We start from the raw sequence: 17,823 nt of genomic DNA, 5'->3' as shown, positions 1-17,823 counted from the left end.
ATTTTAATTGTAACTAATATATATATTCAATATTTTTGAAAGTTCCTTCAAAGATTAACTCTATGACAATATCCTGACAGAAAAATCCCCTCAAAACTGTATAGCAAAAATTCAAAAAAGCACTCAAAAATAAAAATTGTTTTATTCTTTTAATGCTCTGAATCTGATATGCTGAAAATCAAAAAAAGCTGTCTTTTTTTTTTTTATATCAAAATGTCTTAAGTTTTACCCATGATTTTTTATCAGTCAGGTCACATGACTTCTATACAGAAAAGAAAAAGGAAATTTAAAACGTGGGCAAGTTGCATTCAGAAGATTTGTACAAATAAGATAGAGTATGACTGCCAATGAGACGAATATCCACCAAAGACAAAATGGTGTCGAAAGTAAATAGCGATGATTCACTGTTAGACCATCAAGTATGAGCATATAATACCATGTAGTAATGCCTAAGTCAGGTCTCAGTTACAGCCGATTCCAATGAGTGTGTAGCTAAAGGTAGAATTTTTGGTTAGCTTCCTTGCTAACTCAACCATGAAATGAATATTACCTATAAATTGGGAGGAGCAAAGCGCCATTTTGTCATCCAATGAAAACATTCATAGCAATGGCCTGTTAATTAATTATTTAAAGGTTTACCTAGACTACTTTGCAAATGAAATTTCATTTCTTAGTCTATGATTGAATTAAACAAAATCTTTTTATTACAATAAATTTGAAGCGGAGTAACGTTTTTTTTTTTTTTAAATATTTACTCCGTGAATAGGCAGTTTAGTTAATTAGTGTCTTTTGGTGTATTCCCCACGCATGAAACATTGTTATGCTCAAGGTTTTTCATATATATGTCTTTAGAAATAAAATCTTTTATATTCATACAGGAAAGAAAAATTATCATACTACTTAATATCATGCACGGTTGACTTGTGGACCATTTATTTAGTTAAAAATGCAACGAAAAAAAACAACAACTGCAGTTTCAGTTGGAATTGAAAATATTGCAGAGTTTATTAACATCTACTTGGTCCGTTAACATTACCTTACTTATTAGTTTTAGATAAATAATGCAGCCATGAAGAACAATTTTTATGTCTCTACTTCATTTAGATTTAATCTGACCTAGATTGAATAATCAGGTCATCTGTACTTTTGGACACCTTCCAATCTTTTTTACCTGTCCGGGTGTAATGTAAACATATGTGTATGCGTAAAAGTGAATACGGTCAGCATTTGTCAATCATATCCAACTACATTTTATTAACTTGATGTAACAAATTCAACAGACAAATAATATATATTATTATTTGTAATGTCTGACGAAGAAGATTTTTTTTTAGGAATTTCAGCTTTCAGTTATTTTTTCACCATTTATCAAAATAAAATTGGCAAATCAAACACACCTACAACATGCTTGTGAATTATCTTATAATTATCACTAAATTTTAAATTAAGATTGAAAACTTATTTTTAAACTGACTTGTAAAACTAGTTTTACAATGTTTATATTCTGCCACTTAATTCTGATTGGTTCTCTGCTTAACTATTGACTCCACCCAAAGGCTGGATGTACCTTACCTAATAATGATTTCATGGTTGAGCAAGCAAGAAAGCTAACCAAAGATTCTACCTTTAGGTACACACTTGTTGGAATCGGCTGTAATGCATTCCAAATTCCTCCACCAACAACTAGCCAATATGAAAATGTTATATGAAAATATAACTGATTTTAAAATATCAAAATAGTAACAATCTGATTTAAAAGGAAAATCCTGTAACCATGCTTTGCTTACACAAACTGGGTATCCCAATCCAAAGAGGAACAATTATTTAAAAGTTTGTAAATGTGATTAAGTACAATCAGGATCAGATTCCATAGATTTTACCTACCCACTGTTGCAAACTTTTCACTAATTGCTCCTGGGGATTTGGATCCCTTCTGGGATATCAGATCAGGATACCCCGTTAGCTACATGTAACTGTCAATGCTCCATTTTACTTTCTATTGTGATAATCATTGCTTCAACCAATGAAATTCCAACTTAAGAGCTATTTTCCTAATGCTTGTAAATTAAAATTAGGTTGGCTAGCTTGCTTTGTTTGTATAAATGTTTGCTCAAGCATTGTAATTAAGATGAACATCTGCAAACGTTAGTAAGGTTTAACTCCCCACAATCTATATTGTTTACAGAAGTCAATCTTAATTACAATGCTTTGAGCAAATGTTTATACAAACAAAGCAAGCAAGCCAACCAAAGTCTTAATCTACAAGCAATAGGATATTAGCTCTAAAACATTTTGTAAATGGAAATCCTTTGAATGTCTCGCACAATGTAAAAAGGAATGTTGTCAGATCTTTGTTACTACAGCTTATACACAGGATTTGTGTAGTGCAATCAGATAATAAAACTAATTCTAATGCAACATCGTTTGTAACGTTCATTTTGATTAAATAACGTCACCAATTTTCATGGCATCAATTCACAATTGATGCTATGAAAATGTTCGCGCATGCACAGACGAAGTATGACAAATTCTAAATGTATGATTTGATGTTGTTTTCTGTTATTTTCATTAGAATGGAGATAACAATATTGTATTTTAAGCTCAGACGGAATCAATTGGTGATTTGATTGTCGCAAATACCTGTTTACTGGCTCCTCTAAGGCGTCACCAGTAAACTTAATTTGCGACCATCAAATCACCAATTGATGCTGTCAGAGCTTAAAATACAATACAGTTATCTCCTAATTGTTTAAAAGCATTGTAAACAATCTTAAATTGTTAAATTTTGTTATAAATTCTACTTCTAGGAAAACATCAATATCTAACTAAAACTATGAATAGTATTTGAGGTCCCAATTTTTGAAATTGCAGGAAAATCTTTTATCAATGCAATAGTATTGCTACAATGATCAATCTAAATTTGGGGACATCAGTCCAAACAATAGAACAATAAGGGTGAGGATAATTTAAACAGGTGTCAGAATGAACTGTTTCTTACCAATAAAGCTCTGACACTGTGACACACACTTATCTATAGTGCAGTAGCATGGGATGGAAGATAGACATGCTAATGTTAGCATTACTTCGGAGATGAAATTCAGACCGGCCAATGCACAAGATAGACTGTGTGAATCACAGAGTGCAGACATAAAATTCTCATCTCCGAAGGTATCCATTATATCTAGTGAAATTAAATATATTGTGTAATTGTTGTGCAAATTATAATAATAAACCGATCTGTTTAATCTCTTTTGTATATACTATGTCTGCACCTTCTTGCAAAACTGTTTTTGACCTACAGGAATTCAAATTTGCATTAAAAAAAATGAAGGGTCAGTATAAATTTAGGTTTCATGGAGGACTGAATGTTTATAGTGATGTCTTATATCAATTTAGATTGATCATTGTAGCTGTAACTAGTAACTGTCAATACTCCATTTAACTTTTAATATGATAATCATTGCTTCAACCAATGAAATTCCAGCCTTAAAACATTTAAAGGTATGTACCTATGTGCAAATCCTTTGAAGGTCTTCAAAACAGAATGTCACAAGACAGATTTTTTAACATATATTTGTGTCTTGGCATTTTTCAATATCACAAGGACCAAAACTCCTGCGCGATAAAAGTGACAATCATCAATATTGAACTAAACATCCATTTGTCATCAGTAACAACATATTAAAATTTGAAAAGCTTTGGTTGAATGGTTCATGAGTTAAAGCAGGGACACGACTGGAAAGACCATTTTTCAATCTTTTCAACGGTGAAAGTGAAAATCGTCAATATTGAACTTGACCTTCATTTTGTCAACAGTAACAACATATCAAAATTTGAAAAGCTTTGGTTGAATGGTTCATGAGTAAAAATGCACGGACACTGTTTGACAGCCACCCCCCGTGCCGCTGTACATTCCCAAATCAATAACTGATTTTCCTTCAGAAATCCTGTTAAAAAGGAATGTTGTCAGATCCTTGTTACTGAAGCTGTCACACAGGATTGGTGTATTAAAATCAGATAATAAAACTAATTGTTTATAAGCATATGCATTGTAAACAATCTCAAATTGTTAAATTTTGTTAAAAATGTCTATTTCTAGGAAAACATCAATATTCAGCTAAAACTATGAGGACCTATGACAGTATTTGAGGTCCCAATTTTTGAAATTGCAGGAAAATGTTTAACAATGCAATAATATTGCTACAATGATCAATCTAAATTTGATATACTTGGAGACCTCAGACCAAACAATAGAATAATAAGGGGAGGATAATTTAAACAGGTGTCGGAATGATCTGTTTCTTACCAATGTACAAGATAGAAATAGTGGTCCATCACTGAGCAATCCAAAATTATTTTTTTTTTGAAATTTTAATCAAAGTTATAACAGTCAGGGGTACTACTTAAACAAGTGATTTCATTATCACCTATTTCAGTGATTTGATAAAATTCAGTTATTACCTATTTAAGTGATTTTGGTGTTTTCTTTGATCTATAAATGCTAATTTCATTGATTTTCCATATTTTGACAAACTTTTCTATAATTTTCCTACATAGAACTATTATCCCTTTCTTTTGTATATCAATTTCACCAGTGCGCTTGGACAGTAAGTTTGTGCGCTAAAGCTTTTAAAAGAACCCTTGGGAATTTTTAGATAATCAAATATTCATTAACTACTCTTACTATCAGACAAAGGTCAACAATATTAGGTAACCTGATTGGTTTTCTTTAGAGTTATAATGATTTACTTCAAGGTTATGTCCTGATCTACAAATTATTCCAGTTTTTGCATATTTTAAATAATCTGTAAAAACTGACAGGCTAATCAAGCAAAAGACAATTTCTGCATGTACATAGTTGTTTTTTCAATGGAATTCTTGTCTTTTTACCAATAAAAAAGGCAAGCTTGTGGGAAAAATATAAAGAAAATGTTATAAACATGTGTTGAAGTGATTACATTTTAACTTCTCAAATTACTTGTTTCAGTGATTTTAAAAAGTCTGTGTCTATTTTTGTGAAAAATTTTAATATTTCACAGCCAAAATCACTTGAAGAAGTGATTCTGAAACAACTTGTTTAAGTAGTACCCCGGACTGTATAAAGTTTAAAATATCAAAATTCCAATTTTAAAGAAATACAACCTCTTCTTCAAATTATTTTTTTTTTTTGCAATTAAAAATGATTAAATATGTTTCATGCTTTTTATTCTTAACTAAGAATGATCATATAAATCAGAGCCATGTTTCTTATTTTAAAATTAATTCTCTGCTTTTGAGAAACATTTATTTTGTTATTCAATTTTTCACCCCTAACAACTGTCTGCCTCTTGATTTATTTTATACATTAACTTTTAGTAAAATTTACTGTTCATTTCATTTCGTTTTTATTTCACACTTTACAGGTACCCCAAACGCAATAATGATATGCATGTTCTCATTTTGCCTGATTTCTATTTTAATATCTTAATAAAATAAACTGTTGACACAGAGATATGTCTCGCCTGTCAGCACAAAATTCAGAAAAAGACAATCTGATGGACAGCAACATTGCTAACTAGATATCATTGAGACAGGATCTATCTCTGTGGGCCCCGCTGTGAATAATGTGTGGTAAAAAATTTGTATCTTTATCATTTGACATGGGGTTGTCAACTGAAACTGAAGTTTATGACCTTGACCGTAGACCTAGGAAGTTGTACATAAATTATGACACACCCTCTGGTGTTGGTTTATATACATGTCAAGTATAAACTTTGAAATCATAACGGTTCTCAAGATATAGAGCAGACCCAATCTTTACCATAGGACATGGGGTTGTCAACTGAAACCGAAGTTTATGACCTTGACCTTTGACCTAGGAAGTTGTACATAAATTATGACACACCCTCTGGTGTTGGTTTATATACATGTCAAGTATAAACTCTGAAATCATAACGGTTCTCAAGATATAGAGGGGACACGATCTTTACCATAGGACATGGGGTTGTCAACTAAAACTTAAGTTTTTGACCTTGACCTTTGACCTAGGAAGTTGTACATACATTATGACACACCCTCTGGTGTTGGTTAATATACATGTCAAGTATAAACTTTGAAATCATAACGGTTCTCTAGATATAGAGTGGACACAATTTGTTACGGACGGACGGACAGACTGATCACTATAGGGCGTCCGCCACTCAACGGGGCCCTAATTAATTCAGTCACTGGAAAAACTAGTGGGTAGGGCCCGAAATGGGTGACAAACTGAGATGTACAGACAACAATGTAACTTTATAGAAAATATTGTTTATTGTAAGTAGTTTCTATCAAACTAACTTAATCAGAAAACTCAACATCGAAAATTGTTAATTGATTGAGTCACTGGACCATGACCTAGGAGGCAGGGCCTTGAAATAGTCGTCTAACTGATTTGTACTATAGTAATGCATCTTCATACAAAATATCATTGATCTATCACAAGTAGTTCCTATCAAACTAAGTTAATCAGAAAACTTAACAATTATTGACGCTGTCGTCGGAAATGCAAACCTGTCGCAGCCGTGACAAAAAATCAAACTTTCAAAAAGCAAAATAAACAAAACGGCATGTTAAGTGTTGTATTTTCAAAGTTTGATTTAATCATTTGGTGAATTTTTCAAAATTTCACAAAATTTCTAAAATTTAGAATGGTGATATTAAAAAATAAAATTTCAAAACTTTTTTAAAATTTTGAATTGTGAACGTGATGTTTTCTATATAAATGTTGATAAGGGTCAAATTATGTAGTGTCTTGCATTGTTTGTTTTGAAACCATACATCACACGTCCAGTAACTGATAAAAAGTCCCTCGTATTTTCGATTACCTGCATTGAGAAGATTTTGTTCCACAATTGATAAGACAGGAAATATTTTATCGTTTTTATCCCAAAATTGGATAAGAAATAATTTATTTTTCTAAGGAGTCTTCAAATATAACTTTTATTACCCTTTAATAAAGAAATATTATTCTGTTGAGTTTTAATATTCAACTGTATAATAATTGTTTAGTATAGATATCAAAATCAAATTAGAGTTATCTCACTTTATGCAGCTGCACGCCTCAAATCCAATCTATTTTTAATGTGTATTGTACAACTGCTTTATAAGTGGGTGTGAGAATCAAGTTTTCTCTCTCTGTTGATTATATGCTTGATATTATTCCTTTGATTAGGTTTAAATTAAAGTTTATAGTTTTGTTATCTTGAGTCAAATTACATATGGCTCTATTGAAAGTTTGTCATTCTATTCTATTGAAGCTAATTTCCTAATGCTTGGTTGGCTTGCTTGCTTTGTTTGTATAAACGTTAACTCAAGCATTGTGATTAAGATTGACATCTGCAATCAATAGATAGGCGGGGCTTCGGCTTGTATACATTATATCCTATCTATTGATTGCAGATGTCAATCTTATTTACAATGCTTGAGAAACATTTATACAAACAAAGCAAGCAAGTCAACCAGAGTCTCAATCTACAAGCATTAGGAAAATAGCTCTAAACACTTAAAAAAACTTGAAATTCATCTAGCTGTTGGAAAGATTTGTGAAATTTACAAACCCAAATCTGCAATAGTAATTTAGGTTTTTTCACAATCTTTAGCATTCATCCTTATATCAGCAAGTTCTGTCTGACACCCCCTTTTTTCTTTGACCTTTTCTTACCAAATCCATCATCCCCCACAAAAGTAATGCTGGACAGGTCTTCTCTCATTGTGATTTCTTCTGGTCGGCTCTGATTCACAGAAAACTGGGCTTGTACATCAAAATCACTGAAAAATTAAAATCAATAATTACTGAAGCATATTTAATTTGGTCACTTACTTGTATTAAAAATTTTATTTACATATCAGTTTCTATAATTTGTTAGGGTACATATCATTCTAATACATATTTGTATTTATCTGTCAGGTTTTCAAGGGTTAAATTCCTATCCCTATATGAATATAAAAGAATAGAGTTCCAATGTCCCCCGCGTTGCACATATTTTTTTCTATCCAAGATACAAGGGGCAATAACTAAAACTAGAGGCTCTCAAGAGCCTGTGTCGCTCACCTGACTCTACTTTGGTTTTAGAAATCATGTAAAGATAGATAAAAATCATAACAGATACCCAAATAATGATTGAGGCCAAATTTTGATTAATATTGGTCCTGTTATTTAATAAAATATCCTGGTGGCCATCTTGAACAGTAAATCGTTAACAAAGTAGCAACACTTGGTCAGCACTTCATAAGGAACATTCATGCCATGTTTGGTTTCATTCCATTCAGTGGTACTCTAAAAGAAGACATGTGTATGTATTTCCCATAGGGTCCTATGTTAAACTAAGTTCCCCGATGGCGGCCATCTTGGATGATGGATCAGCTACAAAGTAACAACACTTGGTCAGCACCTCATAAGAAACATTCATGCCATGTTTGGTTTTATTCCATTCAGTGGTTCTCTAAAAGAAGTCATTTGTATGCATTTCCCATAGGGTCCTATGTTAAACTAAGTCCCCCGCTGGCGGCCATCTTGGATGATGGATCCGCTACAAAGTAACAACACTTGGTGAGCACCTCATAAGGAACATTCATGCCATGTTTGGTTTCATTCCATTCAGTGGTTCTCTAAAAGAAGTCATTTGTATGCATTTCCCATAGGGTCCTATGTTAAACTAAGTCCCCTGCTGGCGGCCATCTTGGATGATGGATCGACTGCAAAGTAACAACACTTGGTCAGCAACTCATTAGGAACATTCATACCATGTTTGGTTCAATTCCATTCAGTGGTTCTCTAAAAGAAGACAATTGTATGTATTTCCCATAGGGTCCTATGTTAAACTAAGTCCCCGCTGTCGGCCATCTTGGATGATGGATCGGCTACAAAGTAACAACACTTGGTCAGCATCTCATAAGGAACATTCATGCCATGTTTGGTTTCATTCCATTCAGTGGTTCGCTAAAAGAAGACATTTGTATGTATTTCCCATAGGTCCTTTGTTAAACTAAGTCCCCTGCTGTCGGCCATCTTGGATGATGGACCGACTGCAAAGTAACAACACTTGGTCAGCACCTCATAAGGAACATTCATGCCATGTTTGGTTTCATTCTATTCAGTGGTTCTCTAAAAGAAGACATTTGTATGTATTTCCCATAGGGTCCTATGTTAAACTAAGTCCCCCGCTGGCGGCCATCTTGGATGATGGATCGGCTACAAAGTAACAACACTTGGTCAGAACCTCTTAAGGAACATTCATGCCATGTTTGGTTTCATTCCATTCAGTGGTTCTTCTAAAAGAAGACATTTGTATGTATTTCCCATAGGGTCCTATGTTAAACTAAGTCCCCTGCTGGCGGCCATCTTGGATGATGGACCAACTGCAAAGTAACAACACTTGGTCAGCATCTCATAAGGAACATTCATGCCATGTTTGGTTCCATTCCATTCAGTGGTTCTCTAAAAGAAGACATTTTTATGTATTTCCCATAGGGTCCTATGTTAAACTAAGTCCCCCGCTGGCGGCCATCTTGGATGATGGATCGGCTACAAAGTAACAACACTTGGTCAGCATCTCATAAGGAACATTCATGCCATGTTTGGTTTCATTCCATTCAGTGGTTCTCTAAAAGAAGACATTTGTATGTATTTTCCATAGGGTCCTATGTTAAACTAAGTTCCCCGATGGCGGCCATCTTGGATGATGGATCGGCTACAAAGTAACAACACTTGGTCAGCACCTCATAAGGAACATTCATGCCATGTTTGGTTTTATTCCATTCAGTGGTTCTCTTAAAGAAGTCATTTGTATGCATTTCCCATAGGGTCCTATGTTAAACTAAGTCCCCCGCTGGCGGCCATCTTGGATAATGGATCGGCTACAAAGTAACAACACTTGGTGAGCACCTCATAAGGAACATTCATGCCATGTTTGGTTTCATTCCATTCAGTGGTTCTCTAAAAGAAGTCATTTGTATGCATTTCCCATAGGGTCCTATGTTAAACTAGGTCCCCCGCTGGCGGCCATCTTGGATGATGGATCGGCTACAAAGTAACAACACTTGGTCAGCATCTCATAAGGAACATTCATGCCATGTTTGGTTTCATTCCATTCAGTGGTTCTCTAGAAGAAATTCAAAATGTAAAAAGTTAACGCCGACGCCGGACGCCAAGTGATGAGAAAAGCTCACTTGGCCCTTCGGGCCAGGTGAGCTAAAAAAGCTTTGTTTTTTTTTAATCTTTTATTAAGATCTAAATAGAAATGAAGGCTTCAGAGCAAATGCAATGTGATTTCCATTATAATTTGTTTTTCCAAGGGGCATAACTTGTTAAAAATATTTGACCAGAACTTATTTTCGAAAGTGTCAAAGATATTGCTGATATAAACCTATGATATAAGCTTCATAAAATTCTGGCAAGAATTGAACACATGAGAACTATAACATTGCAATGTTCCATATAATCAATATTTCCAAGGGGCATAACTCTTTTAAAGATAATTGATCGGCACTGATTTTCAAATTCGTCCAAGACATTGCTAATATAAACACATGATTTAAGTTTCATAAATTTCTGGCAAAATTGTACATATGAGAGCGCTAACAATGCAATTCTCCATATAATTTATATTTCCAAGGGGCATAACTCTTTTTGATCAGCACTGATTGTCGAACTTGTCCAAGACATTGCTAATATAAACCTATGGTATAAGTTTAAAAAAATCTGGCAAGAATTGTACAAATGAGAGCACTATCAATGCAATTTTCAATATAATTAATGTTTCCAAGGGCATAACTCTTTTAAAGATAATTGATCAACACTGATTTTTGAACTCGTCCAAGACATTGCTAATATAAACCTATGATATAAGCTTCCTAAAATTCTGGCATGAATTGTACACATGAGAGCACTAACGATGCAAGTTTCCGTTAAATTAATATTTCCAAGGCATTTCCACACCATTCTAAAACCAAATATTTACAGAACACTGATCTTTTGTTCTGAAGGTCTTTAGCAATGCACAATTTACTATTCATATACACAGATTATTTTGCAAGTAAAACAGTAGAGAGTTGTAAATGACCGAAGTCCAACTTTAAAATAATGACATTATATGATATTCATGTGATGAAGACATAATCTTTCAATCAGTTTAATTGAAGTCTGGAGCTGGCATGTCAGTTAACTGCTAGTAGTCTGTTGTTATTTATGTATTATTGTCATTTTGTTTATTTTCTTTGGTTACATCTTCTGACATCAGACTCGGACTTCTCTTGAACTGAATTTTAATGTGAGTATTGTTATGCGTTTACTTTTCTACATTGGCCAGAGATATAGGGGGAGGGTTGAGATCTCATAAACATGTTTAACCCCGCTGCATTTTTGCGCCTGTCCCAAGTCAGGAGCCTCTAGCCTTTGTTAGTCTTGTATTATTTTTAATTTTAGTTTCTTGTGTACAATTTGGAGTTTAGTATGGCGTTCATTATCACTGAACTAGTATATATATTTGTTTAGGGGCCAGCTGAAGGACGCCTCCGGGTGCGGGAATTTCTCGCTGCATTGAAGACCTGTTGGTGACCTTCTGCTGTTGTCTGTTCTATGGTCGGGTTGTTGTCTCTTTGACACATTCCCCATTTCCATTCTCAATTTTATGTTTCATTAGAATCTGCAATTTTGATAGGATGACAACTATAGAGAGACGCCTTAATATCAAGGTCTATTTCCATATAAAATACAACAGCTTTTACTGCATGTGCTTTCCATGACAGTATTAAATCAAACCAACAAAAAGCTTGACATTTTCATGGTTGCAGAATAAAAATGTTATAAGAATTGAATGCTTCTTTTATAATTGTATAGGGTTGTAAAAGCATTGATTCTGCTTCTGTCAACACATTTAAATCCCAATAAAATGATTATTAGAAGCATTAAATTCTTAAAAATATTTGAGGTTTGCTCATCTTGTTATATTGAGGTACTGTAAATTCAGAAATTATTGTGAATAATGCGACTGGATGAGGATTGCAATAATAAGCACTCGCATTCTGATATCTGATACATATGTCTTTATGCAGATTTTCTTGAAAACGCAATAATAAATATAACATTTTTGTCCATTCTTCAAAAATCGCAATAATTTCTGACTTTACAGTAATAATTTACAGCTATATATAGATTAATAACCTGTGATGATATTTTTAAGTGTTTCTACATTAAATCAAATTACTTAAGATCAGCCAATGTTGTATCAAAGTCATGGAAATTTTCCTGAAGAGTAATGGCTGCTACCGCTGCCTCACGATTCTCCTCGGGGAGATCTACAACACCTGGTCGGAAAGCCATTTTAATCTTGACAAAAGCTTCATTACAGTCCGCCAACAGGTACTTGGCTTTCCTGGAGTAGATTCTGCATACACCCAACAGTAAATGTCCAGAGGTCCGTAAAGCCAACTTAACCTGTGAAAATACAATCATTAAATAGAAATGTCAATTCAGAAATTATGTGATGTTTATTATAAAAACTTCTGTAAAAATAAAAACTTGCATTTTAAAGGCTACTAGAACACATTTGCGGCATATACAATCCAGTCTGTGACTGAATTAAAGTATCTACGGCTTACTTTTAGCCTCGATTTAAAGTAATCGTATTGTCATCTGAAGTCATGCGGATTAGAAAGTGCACAGTTTTCTCTGCTTTCAAAATCTTTCTGTTTGAACCAGACCTGGTTTTTATAACAGTTTTACTACAAATGGAAACTACATGTTACATATATATATATATTATTGGTATCAGAATCGGATTCGCCCCAGAACTTGTTAATTATTGGTATATTATTAGACTTAATTATGTGGAAAACAAAAGGGCCTGGAATGGTGTAATTTTTAATCAATATCTTTGTCCTATATTAGTCAAATATAAAGTTGAAATCTTTGATTTGTGACTGTTGTTTTTATGTCATGCTGGCTAACAAATTGGACCTCGTTATTTTAGTGGTCTATATATTTGTGTGTCAACATTTCCTGAAATTGCAATAATACATGCATGCAAAAATGACAGCATTTACAGTATTCTATGAAGACCAATAGCAAATCTCTATAGGTCAGTAAAGCTTACCTGTAAATTACAATTAATCATTTAAAATACTGTATAAGTACTGGTAAGATTAGGACATTTCTAGAAATATTACTATACTTAGGAGATAACTGTATTGTATTTTAAGCTCAGACAGCATCAAATCACCAATTGATGCCATTGGAGCTTAAAATACAATATTGTTATCTCCATTCTAATGAAACTGACAAAAAACATAGTCAAATTATACATTTAAAATCTGGGTTTCAGCTAGGATTTTGAAGGCTTTAGTTACTTTTGCGTGAGATGAAAATCAACCTTATTTTGGGTAACAGAAAGGGACCAAGAATGTGTTTTACTAGCTATACATCTTTGTCAGACTTAGGCATGCTAGGCAGTTATTGCATGATAATATAGATTTTACTGATGTGGCGCTAAAGTATTAAGATTATGATATAGGATCCAGAAATCTAGTTCATAATTTTATTTCAGTTAGTTTCAGGGGACATTCCTGATCAACAAAAGTTTGATTCCATTTTTTTTAACCCGGAATAACAGCATAAATGAACTTGCAACGACTATTTCACTGCATAATCATTATCCTTATAAAAACGTTTAAATCGATATTTGGAATTCATTTCTATAAAGTTGGACCCAAGGATTTGTACAAATCCTTATTGCAACGATTCTAATGAATGTAAATTGTAAATTAATCAAGAATAGATCACTTTTACTTATGATTTTTAAATGAAATGAAAACCGGAAGTGACACGTGGATAATAAATTCAGAATGAATCCAGATCCATCTACCAGAGGTTCCAAAGGTTTTGTGGACCTCAGTGGTCTTTTGGTCCAATAACTGTTCAAGCATTACTGGACCAGTCAGTGTTTGAGCAGTCTTTTACATTATCATTACAAAATTCTTACATCTACACTGGTCATTTGGTCCAGTAATTGATGACATTTTACTGGACCAAACCCTTTATTACTGGACATTGCCACATGTCTGACGGACCTTTGGAATGACTGACCTACAAATTGATTCCTGTTAAAATAAAATGCTTCGCTGAGCGCAGCCTGATACGACAGCAGAGGTTGAACCCCGAACAGCTGGGACAAATTTTGACACAATATTCAAGCTTGATACTGTCTGAATTTGGATTGTGATCAAATCTTTGAAATAATATAGGTTTCTGACACAAAATAAATGTGGTCAACGATCTTAAAAATCTATTGCGCAATACTGGCCAAAGATCTTAAAAATTTATTGTGCAATACTGTGCAATTGAAGATTTCTTCTTGAAACTCTTCAAAAATTTGAAATTTGAAAAATTTTGAAAAAAAAATATGAACCCCTTAAAACAATTAGAACCCCCCCCCCCCCCTCCCCCCCCAAATGGAGCAATTACCTGCAAACTCATCCCCAGCCTTCTCTTTGTAGTATGGAACCTTGTAGTACAATTTTTGAGAGATCCATACATTTAAGAACAAGTTATTGTCTAGAAACTAAAAAAATGCTTATTTTTGGCCCCTTTGTGCCCATAATTCCTGCATGATTGGGGCAATTACCCCCAAACTCAATCCCAGCCTTCCCTTTGTGATATGGAACCTTGTGGTACAAAGTCAGAGAGATCCATACACTTACACAGAAGTTATTGTCCGGAAACTACAAAAATGCTTGTTTTTGGCCCCTAATTTCTAAACTGTTGGTACTATAACCCCCAAAATCAATCCCAACCTTCCTTTTGTTTAATTTGATACTCAATGATTTCGTATTTTACGTTTTTAAGTGTCTATAATTTCATACATGTGCAGTACATAGTAAAGGAAGCACCTGTTTGATTCGTGAAGACATTTCTGAACGTTTTAAATAAAGTTCTATTTTTTTAAGTTGAAAAGTTATATCAAATATGACGAAAATACGACAAACGAACTGCAAATTGTGATTGTTTGAGCAATCTTGAAATTAAAATGCAAACTGTCCTGAGGAAAACAATTTTGTTCAAATGAAGAAACTACGACAAACGAACTGCAAATTGTGGAAATATTGAAATTGAAATGCCGACTGACTGATTTTACTGGGGAAAATAATTATGATGGTCAATAATGAGGTTTATTAATAATAAACGGATTAGTGACCCATACGATGGCAATAAGCGGATTAACTGTAATCATAATTATAACACCTGTTGTAAATGATAATTAGCTGAGGGTCATAAACTTGTCAGAAACATGAAGACAGGTAGAATTATAGTATTTTCATGTGAAAATATTTTTACACTTTCCAAATTTAAGTGATGAAATTGATTTGAAATACTTTGGTCATTTTGAAAACCGTTTCGTAAATGACAATAAAATGCTCCGCAGGGCGCAGCTTGATACAACCGCAGAGGTCGAACCCTGAACAGTTGGGGCAAGTATGGACACAACATTCAAGCTTGATACAGCTTTGCATTTGGATTGTGATTAAATATTTGACACAGCATAGGTTTCTGACACAGAATGAATGTGGTCTAAGAACTTAAAAATTTTAAATTGGACATTCACCTATTATGGTCCAATATCCAAAATCTAAATACATGGTTAGATTCAGCATATCAAAGAACCCCAAGAATTCAATTTTTGATGAAATCAAACAAAGTTTAATTTTGGACCCTTTTGACCTCAATGTGGACAAAGTTGAAAACGGAACCAAAAATTAAGAATCTAAATACATGGTTAGATTCGGCATATCAAAGAACCCCAATAATTCAATTTTTGATGAAATCAAACAAAGTTTAATTTTGGACCCTTTGGACCTCAATGTGGACCAATTTAAAAACGGGGCCCAAAATCCAAAAACTAAATACACGGTTAGATTCAGCATATTAAAGAAACCCAAGAATTCAAGAATAAAACCCCATTGAAATTGGTCAAGAAATAAGCAATTTATACGAAGTATCTTCTTTTGCACAATACTGTGCAATTAAATATTTCTTGCTATTGCGCAATACTGTACAACTACAATTGACAATTTCTTGCTATTGCGCAATATTGTGCTATTGGATATTTCTTGCTATTGCGCAATACTGTGCAATTGAAGATTTCTTGCTATTGCGCAATACTGTGCAATTGAAGACTTCTTGCTATTGTGCAATACTGCGCAATTGAAAATTTCTTGCTATTGCACAATACTTATTATATAATAATTTACACATCCTGTTTGGTGTGTATCTCCTACCATATCATTATTATTTGCTTTTAAATATAAATCAGAAATAACCAACTTAAAATGGAAAATTTTAAAAGAAAAAAAAAAAGGAAAAAAAAAAATCCCCCCCCCAAATTTTTTGAACCCCATTATGATTCATCACCCCCAAACTCAATCCCAGCCTTCCCTTTGTGGAATGGTACCTTGCAGTACAATTTCAGAGAGATCCATACACTTGAACACAAGTTATTGTCTGGAAACTAGAAAAATGTGTTTTTTGGCCCCAAATTCCTAAACGTTTAGGGCAATTACCCCCAAACTCAAACCCAGCTTTCCCTTTGTGATATGGAACCTTGTAGTACAATTTCAGAAAGATCCATACACTTACACACAAGTTATTGTCATGAAACTAGAAAAATGTTTGTTTTTTGCCCCTTTTTGGCCCCTAATTCCTAAAATATTGAGGCAATTACCCCCATCATCGATCCCAGCCTTCCCTTTGAGGTATGGTACCTTGCAGTACAATTTCAGAGAGATCCATACACTTGAACACAAGTTATTGTCTGGAAACTAGAAAAATGCTTATTTTTGGCCCCCAATTCCTAAACGTTTCGGCAATTACCCCCAAACTCAATTCCAGCTTTCCCTTTGTGATATGGAACCTTGTAGAACAATTTCAGAAAGAACCATACACTTACACACAAGTTATTGTTATGAAACTAGAAAAATGCTTGTTTTTTGCCCCTTTTTTTGCCCCTAATTCCTAAAATTTTAAGGCAATTACCCCCAAAATCAATCCCAGCATTCCTTTTGTGATATGGAACCTTGTGGTACAATGTCAGAGAGATCCATACACTAACACACAAGTTATGTCTGGAAGTTACAAAAATGCTTATTTTTGGCACCTAATTCCTTTACTGTTGGTACCATAACCCCCAAAATCAATCCCAACCTTCCTTTTGTGGTATTGAACCTTGTGGTAAAATTTCATAGAGATCCATTCACTTAAACTAAAGTTAGAGTGCGAAAACCAATGTGTCTTCGGACTACGCTGGACGACGACGACGTCATACCAATATACGACCACAAAAATTTGTTTGCGGTCGTATAAAAATGATGAGCGCTAGCAAAATCGCTATTTAAAAATCTGTCATATGTCCTCTGCGCTTGCGCGAACATTCTCATAGCATCAATTGTGAATTGATGCCATGAAAATTGGTGACATATCCAATCAAAATGAAACGTTACAAACAATGTTGCATTAGAATTGTACTGTTTGTGTTCATGAAAACATAAATTTCAAGGTAACATTCTTTTCTAGGTAAATATTGAAAGACATTAATTTCACAATTTGAACTATGGCCTGACCTGAGGCTGCATGATAGCTTCCACACTGCTGTCTATATTAGTTTCAAACACATGAGCCTTCGTAAGTTTCTTGTCCCAATGGGCAGCTAACCAAATTCTAGCGAGCGGTCCTTTCTTGCTCAATACAAAATGTGCATAAAACATGATGAATGTCTTTTATCTGAAAGGACAAAATAAAAACAAATATCAAAACAC

The 17,823-nt window shown here is 33.8% G+C and overlaps 1 protein-coding gene and 1 long non-coding RNA gene across 2 annotated transcripts in view; both read right to left on the bottom strand.

Moving 5' to 3' along the window:
* LOC127723127 (double-strand-break repair protein rad21 homolog) overlaps positions 1-17,823 on the bottom strand; it is a 46,970-nt gene that overhangs the window by 22,408 nt on the left and 6,739 nt on the right. Inside the window, exons 2-4 of the mRNA XM_052229622.1 lie at positions 17,629-17,788; positions 12,225-12,454; positions 7,682-7,788 (exon numbers count right to left, since the gene is read on the bottom strand). Of these exons, the coding sequence (XP_052085582.1) occupies positions 7,682-7,788; positions 12,225-12,454; positions 17,629-17,772 (481 nt within the window). The 5' untranslated portion in view covers positions 17,773-17,788. The remainder of the gene's footprint in view (positions 1-7,681; positions 7,789-12,224; positions 12,455-17,628; positions 17,789-17,823) is intronic.
* LOC127723136 (uncharacterized) lies at positions 8,031-10,012 on the bottom strand. Its single transcript, XR_007991897.1, has 2 exons — positions 9,905-10,012; positions 8,031-9,073 (listed from the first exon to the last, which is right to left on the bottom strand). It is a non-coding gene; the product is annotated as an uncharacterized LOC127723136 (long non-coding RNA).

The sequence above is a fragment of the Mytilus californianus genome, unplaced genomic scaffold, assembly GCF_021869535.1.
Source record: "Mytilus californianus isolate M0D057914Y unplaced genomic scaffold, xbMytCali1.0.p SCAF_13, whole genome shotgun sequence".
NCBI classification, from domain to species: domain Eukaryota; kingdom Metazoa; phylum Mollusca; class Bivalvia; order Mytilida; family Mytilidae; genus Mytilus; species Mytilus californianus.
The sequence above is the reverse complement of the archived record's forward strand: the minus strand, read 5'-3'. Positions and strand labels throughout refer to the sequence as shown.